The sequence below is a fragment of the Oncorhynchus kisutch genome, linkage group LG21 (genome assembly GCF_002021735.2).
Source record: "Oncorhynchus kisutch isolate 150728-3 linkage group LG21, Okis_V2, whole genome shotgun sequence".
Classification (NCBI taxonomy): domain Eukaryota; kingdom Metazoa; phylum Chordata; class Actinopteri; order Salmoniformes; family Salmonidae; genus Oncorhynchus; species Oncorhynchus kisutch.
In genome coordinates this window covers 17,443,982-17,471,869 of record NC_034194.2, presented here as the reverse complement: position 1 = coordinate 17,471,869, position 27,888 = coordinate 17,443,982, and the positions used below count along the sequence as shown (strand labels likewise).

Here is a 27,888-nt window from a genome sequence, read left to right as displayed (position 1 = left end):
CGACTTACAGCTGTAATCACAGCAAAAGGTGGCGCTACAAAGTATTAACTTAAGGGGGCTGAATAATTTTGCACGCCCAATGTTTCAGTTTTTGATTTGTTAAAAAAGTTTGAAATATCCAATAAATGTCGTTCCACTTCATGATTGTGTCCCACTTGTTGTTGATTCTTCACAAAAAAATACATTTTATGTCTTTATGTTTGAAGCCTGAAATGTGGCAAAAGGTCGCAAAGTTCAAGGGGGCCGAATACTTTCGCAAGGCACTGTAGCTCCGTCCCGTTTCTTTTCATCCTGAAAAACTCCCCAGTCTTTGCCGATGTCAAGCATACCCATACCATGATGCAGCCACCACCATCCTGAAAATAAGGAGGCAGTTACTCAGTGATGTGTTGGATTTGCCCCAAACATAAGGCTTTGGATTTAGGCCAAAAAGTGTATTTCTTTGATGTTTTTTTAAAGTATTACTTTAGAATCTTATTGCATACATACAGTGGCAAGACAAAGTAAGTGAACCCTTTGGAATTACCTGGATTTCTCCATAAATTAGTCATAGAATTTGATCTGATCTTCATCTTAGTCAAAACAACAGACAAACACAGTGTGCTTAAACTAATAACACACAAATTATTGTAATTTTCTTGTCTATATTGAATACATCATTTAAACATTCACAGTGTAGATTGGGAAAAGTATGTGAACCCCGAGGCTAATGACTTTTCCAAAAGCTAAACTCCTCAAGAAACGCTGTCGGCCCCCCAAAAGAAAAAATAATATATATATATAAACTCAGCAAAAAAAGAAACATCCCTTTTTCAGGACCCTGTCTTTCAAAGATAATGAGTAAAAATCCAAATAACTTCACAGTTTAAACACTGTTTCCCATGCGAGTTCAATGAACCATAAACAATTAATGAACATGCACCTATGGAACGGTCATTAAGACAATAACAGCTTACAGACGGTAGGCAATTAAGGTCACAGTTATGAAAACTTACACACTAAAGAGGCCTTTCTACTGACTCTGAAAAACACCAAAAGAAAGATGCCGCTACAGGGAGACAGGACGGACAGCTGATCGTCCTCACAGTGGCAGACCATGTGTAACAACACCTGCACAGGATGGGTACATCCGAACATCACACCTCCAGAGAGGCTGGACTGAGGGCTTGTAGGCCTGTTGTAAGGCAGGTCCCCACAGACATCACCGGCAACAACGTCGCCTATGGGCACAAACCCACCTTTGTTGGACCAGACAGGACTTGCAAAAAGTGCTCTTCACTGACGAGTCGTGGTTTTGTCTCACCAGGGGTGATGGTCAGATTCGCGTGAGTGTTACACCGAGGCCTGAGTGTTACACCGAGGCCTGTACTCTGTAGCGGGATCGATTTGGAGGTGGAGGGTCCGTCATGGTCTGTGGCGGGCAGTCATTGCAGGCAATCTCAACGCTGTGTGTTACAGGGCAGACAACCTCCTCCCTCATGTGGTACCCTTCCTTGTGGTACCACATGAGGTACCCTTCCTTGAGGCTCATCCTGACATGACCCTCCAGCATGACAATGACAACATACTGCTCGTTCTGTGCATGATTTCCTGCAAGACAGGAATGTCAGCGTTCTGCCATGGCCTGCGAAGAGCCAGGATCTCATTCCCATTGAGCACGTCTGGGACCTGTTGGATCGGAGGGTGAGGGCTAGGGCCATTCCCCCAGAAATGTTAGGGAACTTGCAGGTGCCTTGGTGGAAGAGTGGGCTAACATCTCACAGCAAGAACTGGCAACTCTGGTACAGTCCATGAGGAGATGCACTGCAGTCTTAATGCAGCTGGTGGTCACACCAGATACTGACTGTTACTTTTGATTTTGACCCCCCTTTGTTCAGGGACACATTATTCCATTTCTGTTAGCCACATGTCTGTGGAACTTGTTCAGTTTATGTCTCAGTTGTTGTTGTTGTTCATACAAATAATTACACATGTTAAGTTTGCTGAAAATAAACACAGTTGACAGTGAGAGGACGTTTCTTCTTTGCTGTGTTTAATTGGAGTCAGGAGTCAGTTAACCTGGAGTCCAATCAATAAGATCAGATTGGAGATGTTGGTTAGAGCTGCGCTGCCCTATAAAAAACACTCACAAAATTTGAGTTTGCTATTCACAAGAAGCATTGCCTGATGTGAACCATGCCTCGAACAAAAGAGATCTTAGAAGACCTAAGATTAAGAATTGTTGACTTGCATAAAGCTGGAAAGGGTTACAAAAGTATCTCTAAAAGCCTTGATGTTCATCAGTCCACGGTAAGACAAATTGTCTATAAATGGAGAAAGTTCAGCACTGTTTCTACTCTCCCTGTGGCCATCCTGCAAAGATGACTGCACGAGCACAGGTTAAGGTTAAGAGGTTAAGAAGAATCCTAGAGTGTCAGCTACAGACTAACAGAAATCTCTGGAACATGCTAACATCTCTGTTGACGAGTCTACGATACGTAAAACACTAAACAAGAATGGTGTTCATGGGAGGACACCATGGAAGAAGCCCCTGCTGTCCAAAAAAACATTGCTGCACGTCTGAAGTTCGTAAAAGAGCACCAGGTTGTTCCATCTTCTGGCAAAATATTCTGTGGACAGATTAAACTAAAGTTGAGTTGTTTGGAAGGAACACACAACACTATGTGTGGAGAGAAAAAGGAACAGCACACCAACATCAAAAAACAAATCCCAACTGTAAACTATGGTGGAGGGAGCATCATAGTTTGGGGATGCTTTGCTGCCTCAGGGCCTGGACAGCTTGCTATCTTCAAAGAAAAAATGAATTCCCAAGTTTATCAAGACATTTTGCAGGAGAATGTAAGGCTATCTGTCTGCCAATTGAAGCTCAACAGAAGTTCGGTGATGCAACAGGACAACGACCCAAAACACAGAAGTAAATCGACAACAGAAGAAAATACGCCTTCTGGAGTGGCCCAGTCAGAGTCCTGACCTCAACCCGATTTAAAATGCTGTGGCATGACCTCAAGAGCGGTTCACACCAGAAATCCTAAGAATATTGCTCAACTGAAACAGTTTTGTAAAGAAGAATGGTCCAATAATTCCACCTGACCGTTGTGCAGGTCTGATCTGCAACTCCAGAAACCGTTTGGTTGAGGTTATTGCTGCCAAAGAAGGGTCAACCAGTTATTAAATCCAAGGGTTAACATACTTTTCCCACCCTACACTATGAATGTTTACACGGTGTGTTCAATAAACGTATAATTGTTGTGTGTTATTAGTTTAAGCAGACTGTGTTTGTCTGTTGTTGTGATTGAGATGATGAGATAAATGTTTTCATGACCAATTTATGTAGAAGTCCAGGTAATTCCAAAGGGTTCACATACTTTTTCTTGCATATTTTGGAATATTTTTATTCTGTATATTTGTATTCTTCTTTTCACTCTGTCATTTAGGTCATTATTGTTGTCACACTCTGACCATGATTTGCATTGTTTGTTTCTATGTTTTGTTTGGTCAGGGTGTGATAGGAGTGGGCATTCTATGTTGTGTGTCTAGTTTGTCTATTTCTATGTGTTTTGGCCTGATATGGTTCTCAATCAGTGGCAGGTGTTTGTTGTTTTCTCTGATTGGGAACCATATTTAGGTAGCCTGTGTTGTATTGTAGTTGGTGGGTTATTGTCTATGTGTAGTTGCCTGTGTCTGCACTCATTGTCATAGCGTCACGGTTTTTTGGGGTTTAAGTGTTCTTTGTGTTTTTTCGTCATTCAATAAAATAATGGATTCACACCCCGCTGCGCTTTGGTCTACTCCATACGACGATCGTGACAATTGTGGACTCACTAAAATGTTGTTGATCCATCCAGTTTTCTCCCATCACAGCCATTGAACTCTGTAGCTGTTTTAAAATCACCAATGGCCTCATGGTGACATCCCTAAGCAGTTTCTTTCCTGTCCTGCAGCTCAGTTCAGAAGGACGACTGCATCTTTGATGTGTCTAGGTGATTTAATATAATTATTAACTTGAAAATGCTTAAAGATATACTCAATGCAGTGGAGGCTGCTGATGGGAGAACGGCTCATATTAATGGCTGGAACGGAGTAAATGGAATGGTATCAAACACATGGAAACCATCTGTTTGATACCATTCCACTGATTCCGCTCCAGCCATTATCACAAGCCCGTTCTCCCCAATTAAGGTGCCACAAACCTCCTGTGATTCAATGTCTGATTTGTTATTGTTACCCATCAATCACATCCCTACCAATCACAGCCCTTCTTTATGAGGCTTTGAAAAGCTCCCTGGTCTTTGTAGTTGAATCTGTGCTTAAAATCCAATACTTGACTGAGGGACCTTGCAGATGTTGTATGTATGGGGGACAGAGGGTTATTCATTAAAAAAATCATGTCAATCCCTATTATTTCACACAGAGTGAGTCCATGTAACTTATTATGTGATTTGTAAGCCAATTTTTACATCTGAACTAATTTAGGCTTGCCTAAACAAAGGGGGTGAATAAATACTTATGCAACAACTACATTTTAGTAATTTAATTTGTAAAAATTTGTCATCGATGACAAAAAAATACAATTAAATCTTTTTCAATTCCACTTTGTATCACCACAAAATAAAAACAAAAGTTCAAGGGGGTGTAGACTTTATATAGGCACGAACATGCACACAGACTCTCTCTCTCTATCTGTGCCACCACTCTCCCTCCTTAGGCCTGTCTGAGAGGCAAAGCAGCATCATGAAGGGTGCTGAGGGCTGTGGGAGAGGCCAGTGTGCCAGGCCTGAGTGAGATCCCTAGCTCAGACTTCTCTAAAACAGGCTTTATAGTGTAGTAAAGGAAGAGAGGGAGTGGGCTCACCTGGTTTAAGCATCATGAAGGGTGCTGAGGGCTGTGGGAGAGGCCACATTACTGTATTACAGAGACACATTTTATCAATGACGTCATTATATCAACTGTCAGGATTTGGTTTCTCTGCTAAGTTCTTACCATTGAGAGTTTCACTGTGAGCTCATTCCAGCCTGCTCTATCATCTGTAGCATGAGCGTTTATGCAGAGTTGCCAGCACCACGTTAGGTGTTAAAACCAAGTGAGATGTCGACCAAGGACAGTAAAAACTGATTTGTGGCGGAGCTCAGAAGAACTGAGAGAGGAGAGGGTAGCACTCCACACACACATACACTCACGATCGCACTTGTTGTCAGGCGAACAAACAAGCCCAACACCCGAGCCAAGAGATTTATAACCATTCAACTCCAAAGACCTTGGAGAGGCCTGAAACACAATGTGTTTAATACCATTGACTTTACTTCAGTGTTCAAAATGGCCCCGACAGCAGCCTATATCAGAGCATGTGAGCCGAGGTTCCCGCTCATCGCTCATGGAGCCGCTCCCCACCGAAAATAAATTATTTAGGCTATATTAGTTCAATTATTTCAAGGCTATAGCCTACAAAGAAATACAATGTGAAGCATTTGCGAGTGCGACCAAATAGGTTGGTAGGGACATAAAGCGCTCAGTATTGAAACAACATTTAGTTGTTTTAAATCATTGTAGTCTATAAATTGTGCATATAGGCTGTGACTTACTTAGAATTAAATACAAATTAAAGGAAAAATGCCTAATTAGGCCCAGTCTACAGTGCCTTTGAATTCATTTTTAGAAGCATGAGTTTGGTCAGAGTCTGTGGCTTCAGGCGCATGAGATGGTGCCTGGAGCGCAGGCCAGCAGTGGAGAATATTGCAGAGCCACTGGGGATTCTAAACACTCTTTCGTAAATATTTAGCGAACTCCGTGACAGTAGCTAAAGCAATGGACTATAGCAGCGCACAAGTAGACTACAAATGCATGCTGGGCTGGGCATGCCCGGAGCTCGTAAAGTAAACGCTACTGAAGTGAAATTGGAGTGGGCGAGAAGGCTGACTCTCGCTCCGTGCTCCAGTCAAATTGGGCACACTCCTCGCTCCGCTCCAACTGCGTTCACATACTCTGGACTCTATATACAGAACCAGTGGATTTCAACCAGTGGTCTGTAGAACAATTGTGTTCCGCGGGGGCATTGCAGGTGTTATATTTTTTAACAATTTATTTTCTTTAAAACATAATAACAGTTGGGAGTATTAATGGTATTATAAGCAATTTTACATTACTTTTCACAATGCAAATTGTTAATAATTGTCACGACTCCCGCCGAAGTCGGCTCCTCTCCTTGTTCAGGCGGCGTTCGGCGGTAGACGTCACCGGCTGCTCCATTTTTCATTTATCCATTTTTGTCTCGTTCCCTGCACACCTTGTTTTCATTCCTCAATCACACTACTTGTATTTATTCCTCTGTTCCCCCTCATGTCTTTGTGTGTGATTGTTTCGTGTTACGTGTCATTTTTGAGGCACTATTTCTGGTGTGAGTTTATTCCGTGTTTTATATTCACGAGGTATGTTTATTTGTTTGTACTTGATTATTGTGACTGTTTGCGCGTTTTTGCACTTTGGCATATTGGATAGAGGTTTTCGACGCAGTGGCGTCCGTCTATTGGTTTCTCTTTGTCACGACTTCCGCCGAAGTTGGCTCCCCTGCCTGTTCGGGCGTACTCTGCGGTCTTCGTCACCGGCTTACTAGCCGCCACCGTTCCCTTTTTCGTTGTCTGTTTGTTTTGTCTTATTAGTTTCACCTGTGTCCTGTTGTATGTGCTTAATGGGCTTCCTTATTTAAAATATGTGTACCCGCCCTTGTTTTGTGCGGGATTGTATCTATGTTACATGTGTGCGTTAGGTAGAGGTGTTCGTGTTTCTGGACCTGGCACCCTGTGTTTTGGGTGGTCCACATTATTGTCTGCGCCCTGTGTTTTGGGCTTGCTATTTTTGTGCCGCATTAAAGTGCACCTTTTCCCAGTGGAACTCTCTGCGCCTGATTCCTTCCTCACCCACCTAGTCCCGCGTGACAGAATCCCGCACCTCAAACATGGAATCAGCAGGAGCAGCCGCACCTCCTCTCCCATCGATGGAGGAAAGGGTCCTCCATCATACCAGTATTCTCCACCGGATTGGATCGGCGATGGATCTGATGATGGAGAGGATGGATCGATGGGAGAGGAGTGGCCTTCCCATCTCATCTCCAGCACCCCCTCCACCAGCACCTCCTGCCCCTGCTACCGCATCCGGCACTTCGGTTGGCGCCAGGGGTGTCAGGGGTTCCTCCTACAGCTTGAACTATACCTGGCGACCGTTCGTCCTACTCCCTAAGGAGAGGAGAGCATGAGCGTCCTCGTCTCCTGTCTGACGGGACAAGCCCTAGAGTGGGCAAACGCAGTGTGGAATGGCCCAGACTCGGCGAAGGATCACTACCCCGAGTTCACCCGCCGATTCCGAGCTGTATTTGATCACCCACCAGAGGGTCGTGCGGCGTGTGAACGGTTGTTCCACCTGCGTCAGGAGACGAGGAGCATGCAGGGCTTTGACCTGGAGTTCAGGACCTTGGCCGCAGGAGCAGGGTGGAATGACAGGGCTTTGATAGACCATTTCCGATGTAGCCTCAGGGAGGACGTCCGCAGGGAGCTAGCGTGTCGGGACACCACCCTCACGCTGGATGAGCTTATCGACATGTTCATCCGTCTCCACAACCTGCTGGCTGCCCGCAGGCGTTCGGAACAGGCCCTGTCGTTTCCACCTCCCGGCCCTCCTGCTCCCATCCCCATGGAGTTAGGGGGGGCTATTTCGAGGGGGACCGGAGGAGGAGTTTCCTCCTGCACCAGTTGTGGTCGGCGAGGGCACACGGCCGACCGGTGCTGGAGGAACTCGTCCGGGAGTCGGGAGGGCAGGCGGAGCACTACTCGGTCACCCCAGGTGAGTCAGCACCAGACTCACCCAGAGCTTCCTGTCGGTCATATGTATGTGTTAACCTCTTTTCCTGGGTTTTCTCCCTCTCTACAGCATAAGGCGCTAGTCGATTCAGCCGCAGATGGGAACTTTATGGATCGTGGGCTCGCGTTAAGGCTAGGGATTCCCCTTGTGTCGTTAGACCTACCTTTCCCCGTGCACTCCTTAGACAGACGACCATTAGGGTCAGGAGTGGTCAGGGAGGCCACGGTGCCACTGGACATGGTAACGCAGGGGAGTCATAAGGAGCAGATTAGTCTGTTCCTTATCGATTCAACTGCGTTTCCAGTGGTGTTGGGAATTCCCTGGCTAGCTCAGCACAACCTGGTGATTTCTTGGCAACAGGGGGCCTTTAATGGGTGGTCAGAGGAGTGTTCAGGCAGGTGTATAGACGTTGCCGTTGGTGCGACTACGGTGGAGAGTCCAGACCAGGTTTCCACCGTGCGCATTCCCTCTGAATATGCTGATTTGGCTATCGCCTTCAGTAAAAGGAAGGCGACCCAATTACCACCCCATCGTCGAGGGGACTGCGTGATAGACCTCCTGGAGAACGCTGCAATTCCTAGGAGTCACGGGTACCCATTGTCCCAGGAGGATGCAGTAGCTATGGAGACATATGTTGCTGAATCGCTGGAACAGGGGTACATTCAGCCCTCCGCATCACCCGTCTCCTCGAGATTCTTTTTTGTGAAGAAGGAGGAGGGAGGTCTGTGTCCGTGCATTGATTATCGAGGTCTAAATTCTATCACAGTGGGGTTTCATTACCCACTACCTCTCATCGCTACGGCGGTGGAATCATTTCACGAGGCGTGCTTCTTCACAAAACTGGACCTGAGGAGTGCGTATAATCTGGTGCGTATCCGGGGAGGAGATGAGTGGAAAACCGCATTTAGTACTACATCTGGCCATGTCAGTACCACGTCATGCCATATGGGTTGAAAACTGCCCCAGCCGTCTTCCAATCCTTCGTAGATGAAATTCTCAGAGACCTGCTCGGGCAGGGAGTGGTAGTGTACATCGATGACATCTTGATCTATTCTGCCACACGTGCGGCGCACGTGTCTCTGGTGCGTAAGGTACTTGGGCGACTGCTGAAGCATGACCTGTATTGCAAGGCCGAGAAATGTGTGTTCTTCAAACAGGCCGTTTCCTTCCTGGGTTATCGTATTTCCAACTCTGAGGTGGTGATGGAGTGTGACCGCGTTACAGCTGTGCGTAATTGGCCGACTCCGACCACGGTGAAAGAGGTGCAGCGGTTTTTAGGGTTTGCCAATTACTACCGGAGGTTTATCCGGGGTTTTGGTCAGGTGGCTGCTCCCATTACCTCACTGCTGAAGGGAGGACCGGTGCACTTGCCTTGGTCAGCAGAGGCGGGCAGAGCTTTCAGTCGTCTGAAGGAGCTGTTCACCAATGCGCCCATGTTGGCGCATCTGGACCCCTCTTTAGCGTTCATAGTGGAGGTGGATGCGTCCGAGGCGGGGGTCGGGGCCGTGCTGTCCCAGCGCTCGGGCGTGCCACCAAGAGCGAAACTATGACGTGGGGGACCGGGAGTTGTTAGCTGTAGTCAAGGCTCTGAAGGTGTGGAGACATTGGCTTGAGGGGGCGAAGCACCCTTTTCTCATCTGGACTGACCATCGTAATCTCGAGTATATCCGGGCAGCGAGGAGACTGTTGGGCCATGTTTTTTACCCGGTTTCGTTTCACCATCTCGTACCGGCCAGGCTCCCAAAACACCAAAGCCGACGCCCTGTCCCGCCTCTATGATATCGAGGAGCGGTCCGTTGAGCCGACTCCCATCATTCCACCTTCATGTCTCGTGGCACCGGTAGTATGGGAGGTGGACGCGGAGATAGAGAGGGCCTCACGGTTAGAGCCGGTCCGGGATAAACTTATCTGTTGGGCTCATACTCTACCCTCCTGGGGTCATCCTGGCATCGAAAGGACAGTGCGGAGTCCTAGAGGGCGATACTGGTGGAGCGCGTAAACCAGGATGTGGGCAGGTTTCTGCGGTGATATTGCCGGGACCGGCCTGGTGAGTGGGCGAGGTATGTTCCTTGGGCTGAGCTCGCTCAGAACTCCCTCCGCCACTCCTCAATGAACATGTCCCCTTTTGAGTGTGTGTTGGGTTACCAGCCGGTCCTGGCCCCATGGCATCAGAGCCAGACCGAGGCTCCTGCGGTAGAGAAATGGGTACAGCGCTCCAAGGACACCTGGAAAGCCGTCCAGGAGTCGCTAAGACTAGCGGGGGAACGGCAGAAGAGGAGCGCTGACCAACACCTGACCAGTGCCCCTCCGCCTGCCCTGCCGGAAGCTGGGGCCGCAGTGTATGGGGCCATTTAAAGTCCTGAGGAGAATAAATGAGGTGTGTTACAGGTTACAACTTCCTAGGTATTATTGTATTAACCCCTCGTTTCATGGGTCTCTCTTCAGGCCGGTGGTGGCTGGTCCCCTTCAGGTAGGTGAGGTGCCTGAGTTCCCTCCGCCCCCTCTGGACATCGAGGGGTCCCCGGCATACACAGTACGTGGCATTCTGGACTCGAGACCCCGGGTGAAGGGCCTACAGTACCTCGTGGACTGGGAGGGGTACGGTCCGGAGGAGAGGTGCTGGGTACCGGTGGGGGACATTTTGGATCCTTCTCTCCTGAGAGACTTCCACCGCTTCCACCCGGATCGCCCGGCGCCTCGCCCTCTGGGTCACCCTCGAGGCCGGTGGTGGCGCGCTGCGGGAGCCGCGCGTCGGGGGGGGGTACTGTCACGACTTCCGCCGAAGTTGGCTCCCCTGCCTGTTCGGGCGGTGCTCGGCGGTCTTCGTCACCGGCCTTTTTTCGTTGTCTGTTTGTTTTGTCTTATTAGTTTCACCTGTGTCCTGTTGTATGTGTTGTATGTGCTTAATGGGCTTCCTTATTTAACTTCTTGCGTCGAGCAATCCCGTATCCGGGAGCGTAATCATAGCTCAAGCTCATTACCATGACGCAACGTTAACTATTCATGAAAATCGCGTTAAGGAAAATGAAACTAAAGAAATATATTCACTCACAAGCTTAGCCTTTTGTTAACAACACTGTCATCTCAGATTTTCAAAATATGCTTTTCAACCATAGCTACACAAGCATTTGTGTAAGAGTATTGATAGAGTATTGATAGCTAGCATAGCATTAAGCCTAGCATTCAGCAGGCAACATTTTCACAAAAACAAGAAAAGCATTCAAATAAAATCATTTACCTTTGAAGAACTTCGGATGTTTTCAATGAGGAGACTCTCAGTTAGATAGCAAATTGTCAGTTTTTCAAAAAAGATGATTTGTGTAGGAGAAATTGCTCCGTTTTGTTCATCATGTTTGGCTAAGAAAAAACCCCGAAAATTCAGTCATTACAACGCCAAACTTTTTTCAAAATTAACTCCATAATATTCGACAGAAACATGGCAAACGTTGTTTAGAATCAATCCTCAAGGTGTTTTTCACATATCTATTCGATGATAAATCATTCGTGGCAGTTTGGTTTCTCCTCTGAAGCAAATGGAAAAATACACGCAGCTGGAGATTACGCAATAATTTCGACGGAGGACACCAAGCGAGCACCTGGTAAATGTAGTCTCTTATGGTCAATCTTCCAATGATATGCCTACAAATACGTCACAATGCTGCAGACACCTTGGGGAAACGACAGAAAGTGTAAGCTCATTCCTGGCGCATTCACAGCCATATAAGGAGACATTGGAACACAGCGCCTTCAAAATCTGGGGCATTTCCTGTTTGAAATTTCATCTTGGTTTCGCCTGTAGCATCAGTTCTGTGGCACTCACAGACAATATCTTTGCAGTTTTGGAAACGTCAGAGTGTTTTCTTTCCAAAGCTGTCAATTATATGCATAGTCGAGCATCTTTTCGTGACAAAATACCTTGTTTAAAACGGGAACGTTTTTTTATCCCAAAATTAAAAGAGTGCCCCCTATATCGAAGAAGTTAAAGTACGTGTACCCGCCCTTGTTTTGTGTGGGATTGTATTTATGTTACGTGTGTGCGTTAGGTAGAGGAGTTCCGTGTTTCTGGACCTGGCACCCTGTGTTTTGGGTGGTCCACATTATGGTCCGCGCCCTGTGTTTTGGGCTTGTTATTCTTTGTGCCGCATTAAAGTGCACCTTTTCCCAATGGAACTCTCTGCGCCTGATTCCTTCCTTCCTCACCCACCTAGTCCCGCGTGACACTCCTGCCTAAATAACTCTCTGCTCTCCTGCACCTGACTCCGCTCCCTGTACGCACACCATTGACAATAATATAGGCCTTTAATTTGTTACATTCACTGCTAAAATGGACAATTTGAACATTATTTAAATATTATGCAAAAAATATATATCTGCGACTCCGCGAATAGTGGTCCTTGAGCTTTTGACGGTGATTTGGTGGTCCCCGGAACGGAAAATGTTGGTAACCACTGCTCTATACATCAGATCCGCCTGTGGTTCTGTGAGTGAAGAATTGGATGGCGGTTGAGGTGAAAGTATCTTAACATTGATTGTACATTATGTGATAGCGAGAAGCAGCTGATAGCTCTTGCTGAGTCGGCTGAGTCATTGGGAAAACCAATGAGTCAGAGCAGAGGCCAAAGAGTGGCCAACATACACACACACCCAAAGTGACGAAACCTCTGGAAGCTGCAATCTGTATTGACAGTGCTTCTCTTCATTTTGTTCAGATGTATTGACAGTGCTTCTCTTCATTTTGTTCAGACAGATGTCTAGAGCAGCCGTTAACTCTGTGGCGCAGCCAACTAACATCGCCCTGACCCAAACAAAAAGAACAACAGAACCAGTGGGAGGGAGAGAGCGCGAAGCTTGCAGAACAGAGAAACAGAGAATTCAGGGAGATATGAGACAGCTAGACTCAGACACAGTGCCTCCAGTAGTGTCTTCCAGTACGCATGGTAGGCCAGGTCCTGACCCCAGCCAGTCTGTTTTTCACTGATATGATTCACTTTACAGCACCTGGATGATTGAGCTGGCCACCTCGGCAGCCCACAGCCCGACAGGCAGCCCACTTCAGACTGCACCGACTCGGCATGTTAATGTGGCAGCCATTTACTGGGCCTTAAAAGAAAAGTCTGGCCTAGTCGCTCCACTCTTCTCCTCTCATCCAAGCCAACCAGAGCCAGCAGTCCTCCTCTAACTGCAGTTCATTCCTCACCCCACACCTCCCCTCTTATGGACCGCAGGTGGAGGGGTTCTAGAGTCAACCGCTATTAACTTGCCACCCTCTGATGCGAAAGGCCAAGTCATATCGGCTCTCTGTCATCTTAATTGGAACATTTCTGCAGCCGCCAAGTCGTGGGCGCTGGTGAGTCGGCCTGTCAGCACTAAGGCAGGGCTCCTCTGATAAATGCAAAAGGAAAAGCAACCTATCCTTGGGTCCTAGGTCCTGCACTGCACAGCCAGCTACAGGCTGATGAAATCAGGTGCACCAGGAGTAGGCTAGATCTGACTGTACTCCCTTTGACAAAAGGGGGGGAATCCTCTAGCCTGGGAATCAGAAAACCTAGTTTTTATTAGATTTTTATGATGGACAGGGTAGTGGATTCCTTTATCTCTTGGTCCTCTTCTGTTCATGTTTTTGGCGTTAATAATGGCACACAGTCCCTTAGCAGGGGGTTGAGGCAGAGAAGTGAGGCAGCAGAGAGAGGCGCAGATTGGGCTGTGATAGCGGAGGGCCCTCCGGGGGTCCTTGGGAAAGGCCCCTGACGCTAGCCCCTTCCACCAGGCTTACTAATGCATACAGCATCATCTCTCTTTAACCATGATAGAGCAGGAGCTGTACACTCTGGCCTGTAGTCCTTCCACCAGTTAGAATATTGATTTATTTAGGTTATCTAGTTTCACAAGCTAATGCTCTCCCTACCTTCCTTGTAGGAGCAGGATGTATTATGGCTGTGTGTGCTGTTATAAGCTGTATGTTTGTGTGTATTTGAGTGTGTGTGCACACAAACATACAGCATATAACAGCACACACAGGCCAAAGTGTTGAAACCGGCAGAAAAGCGTGACACTAATACGTACGTGTGAGAGAGTGTGTCTGTGAGAGGACGATGCTTGAGAAGCCAACCCGCAGGGTGTGATCTCTGACAATACCGTGGGGAGACAATGTGCAAGAGACAATAAACCAAATTAATGCATCACATGGGACAATGTGAGGCCGATAGAAAAACAATGAGCCTTGTAGACCAAAGATCATTGCATGTGAGAGGATGGGGCATCATACACTGCTCAAAAAAATTAAGTGAACACTAAAATAACACATCCTAGATCTGAATGAATGAAATATTCTTATTAAATACTTTTTTCTTGACATAGTTGAATGTGCTGACAACAAAATCACACAAAAACTATCAAAGGAAATCAAATTTATTAACCCATGGAGGTCTGGATTTGGAGTCACACTCAAAATTAAAGTGGAAAACCACACTACAGGCTGATCCAACTTTGATGTAATGTCCTTAAAACAAGCTCAGTTGTGTGTGGCCTCCACATGCCTGTATGACTTCCCTACAACGCCTGGGCATGCTCCTGATGAGGTGGCAGATGGTCTCATGAGGGATCTCCTCCCAGACCTGGACTAAAGCATCCGCCAACACCTGAACAGTCTGTGGTGCAACATGGCGTTGGTGGATGGAGCGAGACATGATGTCCCAGATGTGCTCAATTGGATTCAGGTCTGGGAACGGGTGGGCCAGTCCATTGCATCAATGCCTTCCTCTTGCAGGAACTGCTGACACACTCCAGCCACATGAGGTCTAGCATTGTCTTGCATTAGGATGAACCCAGGGCCAACCGCACCAGCATATGGTCTCACAAGGGGTCTGAGGATCTCATCTCGGTACCTAATAGCAGTCAGGCTACCTCTGGCGAGCACATGGAGGGCTGTGCGGCCCCCCAAAGAAATGCCACCCCACACCATGACTGACCCACCGCCAAACCGGTCATGCTGGAGGATGTTGCAGGCAGCAGAACGTTCTCCACGGCGTCTCCAGACTGTCATGTCTGTCACATGTGCTCAGTGTGAACCTGCTTTCATCTGTGAAGACCACAGGGCGCCAGTGGCGAATTTGCCAATCTTGGTGTTCTCTGGCGGTGTTGGGCTGTAAGCACAACCCCCACCTGTTGGATGTCAGGCCCTCATACCACCCTCACGGAGTCTGTTTCTGACCGTTTGAGCAGACACATGCACATTTGTGGCCTGCTGGAGGTCATTTTGCAGGGCTCTGGCAGTGCTCCTCCTTGCACAAAGGCGGCGGTAGCGGTCCTGCTGCTGGATTGTTGCCCTCCTACGGCCTCCTCCACTTCTCCTGATGTAATTGGCCTGTCTCCTGGTAGTGCCTCCATCCTCTGGACACTACGCTGACAGACACAGCAAACCTTCTTGCCACAGCTCACATTGATGTGCCATCCTGGATGAGCTGCACTACCTGAGCCACTTGTGTGGGTTGTAGACTCCGTCTCATGCTACCACTAGAGTGAAAGCACCGCCAGCATTCAAAAGTGACCAAAACATCAGCCAGGAAGCATAGGAACTGAGAAGTGGTCTGTGGTCACCACCTGCAGAACCACTCCTTTATTGGGGGTGTCTTGCTAATTGCCTATAATTTACACCTGTTGTCTATTCCATTTGCACAACAGCATGTGAAATGTATTGTCAATCAGTGTTGCTTCCTAAGTGGACCGTTTGATTTCACAGAAGTATGATTGACTTGGAGTTACATTGTGTTGTTTAAGTGTTCCCTTTATTTTTTTGAGCAGTGTATTTCTCCCAAACCAGCAGGACATGAAATACAGAGTGAAATATGAACTAATGACCATGAAATTCCTCTGTCAACAGATTTATTTATTTACTTTACCAAATCAAATCAAATCTTATTTGTCACATGTGCCGAATACAACAGGTGTAGTAGACCTTACCGTGAAATGCTTACTTACAAGCCCTTAACCAACAATGCAGTTCAAGAAATATAGTTAAGAAAATATTTACTAAATAACTCAAATAAAAATGTTTTTATAAAAAGTAACAATAAATTAACAATACAGGGGGCTACATACAGGGGGTACCGGTGCCTAGTCAATTTGCGGGGGTACAGGTTAGTCAAGGTAATTTGTAGGTAGGGGTAAAGTGACTATGCATAGATAATAAAACAGTGAGTAGTAGCAGTGTAACATCAAGGGGGGGTAAATAGTCCAGGTGGCCATTTGATTAATTGAAGCTGTTAAGGAGCCTTATGGACCTAGAATTGGCGTATACTATACCTCTTGCCGTACGGTAGCAGAGAGAGCAGTCTATGACTTGGGTGACTGGAGTCTTTGACAATTTTTTGGGCTTTCCTCTGACACCGCCTAGTATATAGGTCCTGGATGGCAGGAAGCTTGGCCCCAGTGATGTACTGGGCCATACGCACTACCTTCTGTTGCGCCTTATGGTCGGATGCTGAGCGGTTGCCGCAGTAAAACCTTTTGAGGATCTGGAGACCCATGCCAAATCTTTTCAGTCTCCTGTGGGGGAAAAGGTGTTGTCACGACTGTCTTGGTTTGTTTGGACCATCATAGTTTGTTGCTGATGTGGACACCAAGGAACTTGAAGCTTTCAACCTGCTCCACTACAGCCCCGTCGATGAGGAATAGGGGCGTGCTCGGGCCTCCTTTTCCTGTAGTCCACGTTCATCTCCTTAGGCAGGTAGCCTAGTGGTTAGAGCATTGGACCAGTAACCAAAAGGTTGCTAGATTGAATCCCTGAGCTGACAAAGTACAAATCTGTTGTTCTGCCCCTGAACAAGGCAGTTAACCCACTGTTCCTAGGCTGTCATTGTAAATAATAATTTGTTCTTAATTGACTTGCCAAGTTAAATAAAGGTTAAAAAAAACTTGAAAACTCTCAACCCACTCCACTACAGACCAGTTGATGTGAATGGGGATGTATTCGGTCCTCCTTTTCCTGTAGTCCATGAACATCTCCTCTGTCTTGCTCACGTTGAGGGAGAGGTTGTGTTGGAGAGGCCATCATCCAACTTTAGTGTTGAGGAGTCCATCAGCCTGAACCAACAACGTTTGCTTTGAAGTCTTTCGAGGTGGGGGGGGGGAGATCATCAGATAGTATGACATCCAGGCTCCCAGTGTCCAGTCTGGAGCGTGAAGTCACAAGCTGTGCTGGACGGCTACTGCCCCTAGAAAGCAGGAAAGTATTCACACCCCTAGACTTTTCCCACATTTTGTTCTGGTACAAAGTGGGATTAAAATAGATTTAATTGTTTTTTTTTGTGCCAACAATCTACACAAAATACTCTAATGTTAAAGTGGAAGAAAAATTCTTACATTTGTAAAGAAAATTACGAAACTTAAAACACTAATATATCTTGATTACATAAGTACAGTGGTTCCTCCTTTAAAAGTTGCGAGCTTGCACCGCGGGACTTAGGGATACCCAGCTTCACTGCTTCAGACCACCACAAGGGGGAGGTAGAGTACTCATTATGCATTTGGTCCCAAGGTTTTTATATGACCAATCATATCGAGTGGTTCTAATGACAAATTTTGACGCGAGCCACCCGTCCCTGGGGGAAGATGGCTGACAAAATGTACAATTGAGAGGAATGTTAGTTAATGTAGAGACCAATATTTTTTTGTCATAAAGTTCATTGACAAAAATCGCTATTTAGCAAGTTATCTGACTAGTTAGTGTTGGGAGAATGAATTTGTCATTCCTGTTGTTTAATGTTTTAGGGACTCCTGAAATAACTAGCAAACTAGGCTGCCGTCTTGTGAAACAGTGGATGTAAAGAATCTAGCTAGCTAAAGCATTTACTGCAAATTGAATATACAATTGTGTAAGCTTGCCTTGCAATGCAGCTGAAGTAACATAGCTAACTATTTACTTGCTTATTGTGTAGTGGAGGATAAAAATAACTGTATGCCTATGGATGTTTAGTTGAGACATTCTTTTTCAGTCATATCAAACTTATTTGAATGATGCTGTGTCTGCATGTACTGTATGTATTACAATTATACACTTCAACAGTGTTTACTGCTCCTGGGACATCAATGATTACACATTGTAACTATGCAAAAAACTAGAAACATGATTGATTATTAATTCATATATACAGAAAAAAAACTATGCATATCTAACTCCCTTCATCTGCATTAATCTGAGGACACAGGATAGTATTTCAATAAGATACTTCATTTCAACAAGTGGAGAATGTGAAACGCTTTATTGAAATAAGTTAATTATCCAGGTGTTATAAATACATAATAAATGCATTCAAATTATGATAATTGTAATATTATAAATACAAGTTCAATCTGTACTTCAATGCACATATGGTGTGCATTATAAAACGAGGAAGAAAGACGAGGTGGGGAGAGAGGGGTAGAAGACAGAAAGGGAAATAGGTAAGAACAGCGGCAGACAGCATATGATTAATGAATTACAGTGCTACCCTAATGTTCTCTCAGTTCATCACAATTGCAGTGTCTCCTAACCAGCCTTGGGCCCCCAGTTGGTCCGAAGGTTATCTTAAGAGTGGGTGAGGTGGCTATGATGGGACTGGCTTCCTCTCACATCAAAACATACCTGCAGACGAGTGCAAATTGTGGAGAGGGGCTAATAGCTGAACAATAGATTATTCAACCTTTACTAAAGAATATCTAATAGCCGAGCTAGATGTGAAAAAACCCCCTCCTATCACAGACCAGATTTGCCCTAACGACCAAGGGGTAGCTTGCTACTCAATGTAATAAGGTAATGACTTTTCAAATAAGTTACCTTACACGTTATGATGGCTGACAATTTGTTAGCTACGCTGTCCTTATGTACCACATAGCATATCATTACAGCAGTATGTACCGGTATGTTAGCTAGCTAGCTAGCTAGCTACGTAACATTAGTAGTTATACATCAAACTTGCCAGTATATTAACTACAGGCTATCTAACTACCCAACGTTTATTGACTTGATTATTCTCGGTCATTCTTAGCTTAGCTAAATAGTATAGTCGTTGTGCTTTCTCAATGGACATTCGTGTGCTTTCGTGAATTCGCTCTGGCTATCTATAGACTGGACAATAGAATGAGTCAAAATTCACCCAAGGCTAAAAAACGGCTTAAGAACGTTGGTTAAACTGGAACACTAGCGCCCATAGCAAATAAATGGAATCGAACTTTCGCAGAGCCTGTTTTGACTGGAGTCATGCTTAGAATTCCATAAAAAATTTATCCCTTTTTATTTTACCACTACAATTTGGTCGTCAGACGAAATTGGAAAAAAAATACTTGTGTAGAAAGTAAACATCCGCACATCGATGGTGTGCTTGTCTGCCTAATGAAAAAGTAGGGGAACAATGTAAACTTAGGACTATTTCTGGTCTAGCGATCGATGACAAACGAGCTCGCTGCCCAGACTTACATAATTACAAAGAGGAGAATACTCCTGATTAAAATGGTGCCTGTGTAACAGTTTTGCTTCCGTCCCTCTCCTCGCCCCTACCTGGCCTCGAACCAGAGACCCTCTGCACACATAGACAACAGCCACCCTCAAAGCATTGTTACCCATCACACCACAAAAGCCGCAACCTCGCAAAGCAAGGGGAACAACTACTTCAAGGTCTCAGAGCGAGTGACGTCACCAATTGAAACGCTGTTAGCGCGCACCCCGCTAGCTAGCTAGCCATTTCACACCAGTTAAACCCGACTTGAAAATAACTAAATATACACAATGAGATATTTGGTGAAATAGCCCGGTATTCCTCTCCATAGGAAAACAATTGGGGGAGCTCAGCATTCCAAGGGCAAAAAGTATTTTGGGGCTAGCGTTTGATGACAACCGAGCTAGCTAAAAATTGAAATACAGTGGGGCAAAAAAGTATTTAGTCAGCCACCAATTGTGCAAGTTCTCCCACTTAAAAAAGCGATTTTCATCATAGGTACACTTCAACTATGACAGACAAAATGAGGGAAGAGAATCCAGAAAATCACATTGTAGGATTTTTAATGAATTTATTTGCAAATTATGGTGGAAAATGTGGATATAATTAAATAGTGATCCATCGACCATGATCTTTTGCTAGTTATGGCCTCTTTCACCATGATCCATAGCGATTTTGTTGCCATTCAGCCCCATTGAGCAACATGGCGTGTTTCAAATTCAAATACTTCCAGCTTCATGCGCCATCGGGAGTTTTTCATAGGAATACGTGGATGACGTCAGCACTATCACCATCTACTGCTTTTAATGTCTATGATGACATCTTATCCTTGTCATACTGCATGACATCTCTGAACAGGGCCATGGCAACATCATGCATGGATGGGCAGTCAGTGAGCAGCACACACAACTGTAAACAGGAACATGTTTTACGCAGATTATCAGCGGTGAGTCTTAACTCCCTGTGAGCCCGAGCTGGTCGGGTGAAAATGTAAGGTTTAATAACGCACGGGAAGGCACGGGTTTTGTGACGCAGCCACCAGTCAGTCATGTTAAGACCTGTGCTGTCATTAGTCGTGGCTTTCCTGTGAAACACCCACCTGACACCTCCAACCTGCCCTCTCTAATCTCCACCTGTCTAGGTTCCCCCATGTGTTTGTTCTGGGGTGTTTCCTCACATTCCTGTAGAAACTCAGTACAGTACAGTCCCCTAACAACAAACAGCCAGCCAGCTTAAATAGCCTTGTCAAATGCTTGGGGATATTTCATTAGAAATGCATAGGTTACTTTTACACACATTGGCCAGAATGGTATTGTTTCCTCGGCTTCACTCCCGCCTGTCTCTAGAATACACTTGAGGTGGAACAATTGGAGCTAGAAGCACCTTCAGAGACACTTTCCAGAACTTTCCAGGCTAAACCCTGCATTATTGTCACCACAGAGGTGTGTTCTGGCAGACGTCAGATGAGCAGCATGTACAGTATGGTAGTGACCATTTACCACAGATTGCATCACACAGTCAGTGGTGTATCAGAGAGAACTTTAATCCTATTTCCTGTGATAAGGGTGTGCCATGGGGTGCGAGAGTATCTTAATGAAATCTGACGTGGGATTGTGACAATCGGCCAAGAGCATCCTGCCAAGGTTAATAACAACTCCTGCCTTTTTCAACAGCAGGGTTCAATCTTGACAGTTTGTTCATTTGATTTCGCCCTCTCTCTGAATCCTTCTGGGAGAATAATTTAAATAATTTTCAATATCCCCAGTGCCTCCAGGTAAAGTCATGGACAATTTGTGTTCTCAAAGAACAAGCATTTTTCCTCACCACAAGATAAAATAATTCCCTGTCTTGACTAGTTCTAGCCTAGATATTCTCTCCATAAATTACACATTTGCTAACAAAGAATGAGTTTTCAGACTTCCTGTCTTGCAAGCCCGCTGCAGCACAACTTTGTTTGAATTTTTGCAGTACGTTTGCTAACCACATACATGTACTGTAGCGTTAACGTTGGCAGAGTAAGCGTTTTCTGTTAAGCCTGTAGTGCCATTTCAGTCCCTATCTGAGGTCCACCAGATAAGGCTGAAGCGGTTTTCTAAAATAACATATTGTTAAGGTTCCTCCCAGTCCCACTACCTATTGGAACTAAGCCCTGGAGCCCAGGGCCGTAGCCATCTGCTCTGCAGCATGGCCCAGCCTGCCACCTGATAAATCAGAGAAATCAAATAACTTCTAACCCCTGGATTATGGCACAACACATGCAAACGTTGCAGTGCACTATATTCCCCTCTCTTAGCAAGGGTATTAACACATCACAGCAGTCTGAGCACATCCTCTGAGTGATCTCTCTATAGAGAGAGATTCACTGGGGAGAGGGGATGGACGGGACCACCTGGCACGGCAGGGAGAAACACATTCCTTCAAGTGCTGTCATCACTTTACACAGAGCAGCCCGCTCCATTGCAGAGGTAAACACGGTGCTGGGAGCGAGCTGGAGCTAAATCAGAGGTGGAATGAAACCAAAGTGAAACATGCGCCAGTGGCCAGGTTAACTGGGCAGAGCTTGGGTAAGGGGGGGGGGGGGGGGGGGGGGCTACCATTCTGGCTTCAACTGGCTCTTGGCTCCAGATCATTCTGTAAATGCAGTCTTGTTGAACTTATGTGGGAATCTGAATCGTCAAGATACACTATACACTACCAGAAGTATATGGATGCCTACTCGTCGACCATCACATCCCACACTAATTTCAAGGGGTGTCCACATACTCTTGGCCATGTAGTGTACCACATACTTATTAGTAACATAATATATTACATGATCTACATCAATGAGGAAACAGAGTTTAACTGTACTGTGTTGGCCTAACCTATATTGTTGCAGTTTGACTATTCAGGTGGAAAGATTTGAGAGCCTACAGCTAGATCCAACTCGGTTGATCAGCTCAGTACTTAAATGAACCTATAAAATGAGACTGCTTTGCACATAGTACCCTGTTTACCCTTGGAACAATGTTATGGGTAAATAGTAATAAAATATAGGTCTCCATAATATTCTGTTTTCAGGTGCTTTTGTCTATAAAGCCATTACCGGACTCATTAGCAAAGCTAAGGACAAAGGATTGGTCAAGGACAGTTACTTCAGAGAAATATGCATCTTTATGCCTGCTTGATATTGTCTTGAATTATAATGAACTGGTTGCTATGGGAGCAATAGCCTACTTACAGTCCTGACAGCCATCCTCTATCAAAATGAAACAGACAGTAAAATACAGTCATACAAGAAAATAAATAATTTTACAGAATGGATTTTATTCAAGCGATCTGACACAATATCTGATGTAAACTGACCAATGAAGTGAGTCTTATAATATTGTACAGAAATATAAACCACATTGATATTAGGTTGCCTTTCAAATAGATAAATACAGTCAGCTAAAATAGGTCTCCTCAGTTTGAAACTTCCTTGCATTCAAATGTTATTTGCTCCATCACTTAGAGTAGTCAGGTGAGAGATAGAAACAAACATGTACTACTGTGCTGTAAGGCTGAGAAAAATGAATGTCTTGCATCTCGATGAACTGCAAAATACTGTAGTGTCGACCTACTCTGAATGACACTGCAAACACTATGAATCAGACAATGTTTTCACCAGACTAGAGCATCAGCGACAGACAATGGAGTTGCCTTCTGTAGGACAGGTTAAATGTATCCCTTTTCAGACCATGTCCACTACTTCAATGTTCCGACTGAGTTATGACCTGGACAAGAGGACACTTACCACTTAGTCTTCAATCAGATGAAGTCTGTGTCTGTTTGACAGGGAGGAACAAGAAATGACGTTTCTTAACAGATGTTGCAGAGGGGCTGCTGGGGTCTCCGAAACACAACAACATGGCCACACCCTGTTTGGGTTAGTTGGAGGTAGGATGCAACAGTTGTATTGCTCCTTCTTGTATGACCATGCCTTTGAATTGGTTGTCATATTGAAAACCGCAAGGTTAGAGTATGCAAATACTAGCCTGGTGGCCCAGTCTGCCTTGTGCTTTAGCTAACTAACTCACATATAATGTAGTGAAATGTGAAACCCTGCAACAAGGAAAGGCTGTGCCCACTTTAAAGAGTTAATAGCCCATATGAGGTCAGGTTATAAACTCAGCAAAAAAAGAAATGTCCCTTTTTCAGGACCCTGTCTTTCAAAGATACTTCATAGATCTTCATTGTTAAGGGTTTAAACACTGTTTCCCATGCTTGTTCAATGAACGATAAACAGCATACTGCTCCTATGGCTGGTGGCATTGGTGGCCATACTGAGCACATCTGGGACCTGTTGGATCAGAGGGTGAGGGCTAGGGCAATTCCCCCCAGAAATGTCGGGGAACTTGCAGGTGCCTTGGTGGAAGAGTGTGGTAACATCTCACAGCAAGAACTGGCAAATCTGGTGCAGTCCATGAGGAGGAGATGCACTGCGGTACTTAATGCAGCTGGTGGCCACACCAGATACTGACTGTTACTTTTGATTTTGACCCCCCCTTTGTTCAGGGACACATCATTCCATTTCTGTTAGTCACATGTCTGTGGAACTTGTTCAGTTTATGTCTAAGTTGTTGAATCTTGTTATGTTCCTACAAATATTTACACATGTTAAGTTTGCTGAAAATAAACGCAGTCGACAGTGAGAGAAGGTATCTTTTTTTGTTGAGTTTAGATGGGTTGGTTGTTTAGCAACAAAACCGACGTGTGAGTAGATATGTTGAAAAAAAGACAGGGTTGGCTTAGACTGTTCACAACATGTAAACTATATTTAGTCTCCAAATGTTTAATGAAAAAATAAATACATTTGCACAGTGAGCACTTGTTGTCTCTCAAATACATCGATACAGTTGTTGGTTAGCTAGCTAGGCGAATTTTAGATACAACGAGCTGAAATGAGCCACCTACGATTCCCCACAAGGCAGCTTCTGTGAATTGTTGCTAACTATCTGACGTTCAGAATTATAACAATGCATACCTCCTTCTGGTAACATTGCGCGTGCATCATTTTTGTGACTTTTTCAGCCAACTCGTCTATAGGCTAATATGGAACCACTATCTCTCATCTTTACTTCACTGGATCTTGCTCCTAGTGTGGATGGGCAACCTGGTCTCAGAACATTTAGTATAATTCTATAAGTAAATCCTCGACACTACATTTAGTATGATATGTTACGTTTCGTATGGTATGTATTAATTTGCGGATGTACATCACCCATTTCGTATGATATCTTACGAATTACAATTCATATTACAGTACCAGTCAAAAGTTTGGACACACCTACTCATTTAAGGGTTTTTCTTTATTTTTTCTATTTTCTACATTGTAGAATAATAGCGAATAGATCAAAACTATGAAAAAACACATATGGAATCATGTAGTAAACAAAAAGTATTAAACAACTAAAAACTATATTTTATATTTGAGATTCTTCAAAGCAGCCACCCTTTGCCTTGATGACAGCTTTGCACATTCTTGGCATTCTCTCAACCAGCTTCATGAGATAGTCACCTGGAATGCATTTCAATTAACAGGTGTGCCTTGTTAAAAATACATTTGTGGAATTTCTTTCCTTCTAGCTGGCTAACGTTAGCTAGGCTAGGGTTTAGGGTTAGGCTTAAGTGTAGGAGTTAGGTTAAAGGGTTAAGGTTAGGGTTAGGGGAAGGGTTAGCTAAAAGGGTTAAGGTTAGGGTTAGAGGATGGGTATGCTAAAAGGGTTAAGTAACCATCTGTTTTATGTAACCATACCAATCGTAACATATACTAATTTGAGTGTCCGGGATTACAATTTACTATGTTATGTGTAGTCAATGAGACCAGGCTGGGATGGAATACCCTGCTTCCTAAATTACCTTGTAGAAAAACATAGGTTATATTAAAATGGGTAACAATTAAATGTTCTTAATTTGAAAATGCCCTCACACTATCAATTTATTCCAGCTGGTGGTAAACAGCTGTCAGCACCGAGGGTTCAAATGTATTATTATTTAGCACTAGTGCAAGATTATGTGAGTACTACTGTAATAACGTTCCGTGTTCAATGTTATTATTGCATACATATGACCAAACTAGGCATATCATTATGTAAGAACTGAATAATTCCTAGCTATATATAAAATAATTGTGAAATTTTGCGTTTTATATAATCAAAGATTCGCAGATGCCGGATGAGAGGACTGGGATACCTCCTCAGCACCCGAGCCTTGACAAGTGAAGCGGCATCACAGCACCTGATTAAAGACCGGTCCATTGGTACTCGAGTATCTATAACAGTAACAATCCTTACCTTTGTCAGCTGTGCTATTTTCTTGCTCATTTTGAGGTGCAGATCTTGGGTATATTCCATGGTGATGCCCGACTGGTAAGACATTGTAGATGATGAGCCAGAATTATATTTCCCTGCTCCGGACGATGGATTGCCAGCTGCAGGGCTGTAGTATTGCTGCCAACCCGCTCCAGTCGCCATCTTCACGATCCTTCAAATGTTGTTACTAGAAGAATGTGATGTATCAATGACAATAGCACAAAGGTCAAAGCAGGTTCCCCCGCAACAGGATCTTTCTCCTCAAATCCGTCAAATAAAAATACATCAAGACATACTGCTTGATAATATCAATGTCTGTCATTTTCGGCAGGTCAAAACAAATGCAATACAGTTGCTGTTAGCATAACGTTTTAATAACACATGAATATCTAGTACAGCAAAACGCAATTAACACTGCCTACCGTCTTCATCAAAGAAATGTTGCCGTGTGTTTCATGAAGGGGTCCTCAGCATTAGCTAGCCAACGTCAGCTAACGTTAAGTGTGGCAGTAGCGTTCCTTTGACCACTCAAATTCTTGAAATTCTTCGCTTTGTATTTGACAAGCAAGGAGTCACCATGGCACGGGTATTTGCTCAAATGAAAATCTTGTTGAATTGATGTTACTCACGTTGAACCCGGTATTTTGCACCGGAGAAAGCCGGTCCGTAAAGGGGTTTCTTCAATGCATAGCTAGCTTGTATCAGCTCTTGTGTGTGTGTGTGTGTGTGTGTGTGTGTGTTTCTCTCTGACAGACAGAGTGGTTGCTGTATTGCTGAAGACTCTGTTACCAAGGATGACTTCAACAGTTTACGTTACTGTCAATGACGTCAGTTCCGTTCGTTTTCACTCTCTCCCATCGCTTTCAATGATGCGCTGATTTTGGGGGGGTATAGCTGCGATGGGATCAGAGTCAGGTGACATGTGCACTACATTTCAATAGAGTGTTAATCAAAACGTTCAACAAATATTGTTGAATGTTTGTTTGCATATGTGTGTGTGCGTGCGTGTGTGTGTGTGTTGGTGTGTGTGTGTGTTGGTGTGTGTGTGTGTGTGTGTGTGTGTGTGTGTGTGTGTGTGTGTGTGTGTGTGTGTGTGTGTGTGTGTGTGTGTGTGTGTAGCCCGTTTGTGCATGTTGCAAGAACACATTCATGGGATGTGTGTGTGTGAGGAGGACAAAGCTGGTCATCAATCCTGCTTGCTGTCTGCATGCCTGGAGCACCTTTTGGAACATTTCTACTGCGCTGGTCTTAAATCCCTGCACATAGGAAGAGAATCCTGAAGCAGATTGAAGATCCCACTCAAACCACAGTTCAGTTCATAGTCCTTCCTCTAATTCTGATTATTCTTTCTGATTTCTTATACTCTTATATACTCTATGTTTCTCTTATGCTTGCGGCCAAGACAGAGCAAACACACGTTAGCCTTACCTAAAGCAGGGTTTCCCTAACTCTGTTCTGGGGCCCGACCTTAGAGCATGTTTAGTTTTTTGCTCTAGCGCTACACAGCTGATTCAAATATCTGACACATCATCAAGATTGGATTATATACTGTACAGTGACGACCCGTCATTCAGGGCAGGTGGGGCAGGTGTCTGTTTTGCATGTTATTTTGGTATTAATACATGTCCCATTTCAGTTTGCAAACAATGTTTTAAAAAATACATATAAAGCTGCATACAAACTTGGTCTCTTTTTTTGCTTTATTGAGTAAGGCAGCTCCAAAATGCAGGTGTTTCAGCCTGGCTCATTGCTTTCTATGGTGCTGGGGCAGCCAGAGGAAAATACGGAGTGCAGGAGTTGGTAATGTTCTCTAGTTGCGTCGTGATTGGCTCATCATTCTGTCACTCATGGGGACACTACATTACCGCCAAATCTAAGGGTAGAGTTCGAAAAATTCGAACCCCTTGAAGCTGCTGTTGAGTTACATTAGAAGTGTCCATCCAAGAAGGCTCAAGGTCATTGGCCACAGATAAAATGGTGTAAACTCAAGTTATATCTACATTAGGTTTTACTGGACTGATCATGTCAACATCATACTTTCAAAATCTTAGCTTGAAAGGTAGACAAGTAGTCATCATCATGAATCAAGTCGACAATCTACTGGCAAATCCTTTTAAATTCTTGTCATATGAAGAGAAATGATAGATAAAACGTATCGGTGCTCATCGGCCATTGGAGATAAACATTACACAACAAGTTGGAAGTTGCAAATTCAACAATGAGTGGTTTAGAAGGAA

The 27,888-nt window shown here is 44.7% G+C and overlaps 1 protein-coding gene across 4 annotated transcripts in view; it reads right to left on the bottom strand.

The window, feature by feature from the left end:
• Positions 1–26,450, bottom strand: part of LOC109866138 (protein FAM184A) — a 153,000-nt gene extending 126,550 nt beyond the window's left edge. For 2 of the 4 annotated variants that reach the window (XM_020454686.2, XM_020454685.2), the window contains exons 1-2: positions 26,074–26,450; positions 25,634–25,838 (exon numbers count right to left, since the gene is read on the bottom strand). In XM_020454686.2, the coding sequence (XP_020310275.1) occupies positions 25,634–25,813 (180 nt within the window). In that variant the 5' untranslated portion in view covers positions 25,814–25,838; positions 26,074–26,450. The remainder of the gene's footprint in view (positions 1–25,633; positions 25,839–26,073) is intronic. The other 2 variants (XM_031800844.1, XM_020454688.2) reach the window with 1 other exon arrangement.
• Positions 26,451–27,888: the final 1,438 nt, after the last annotated feature.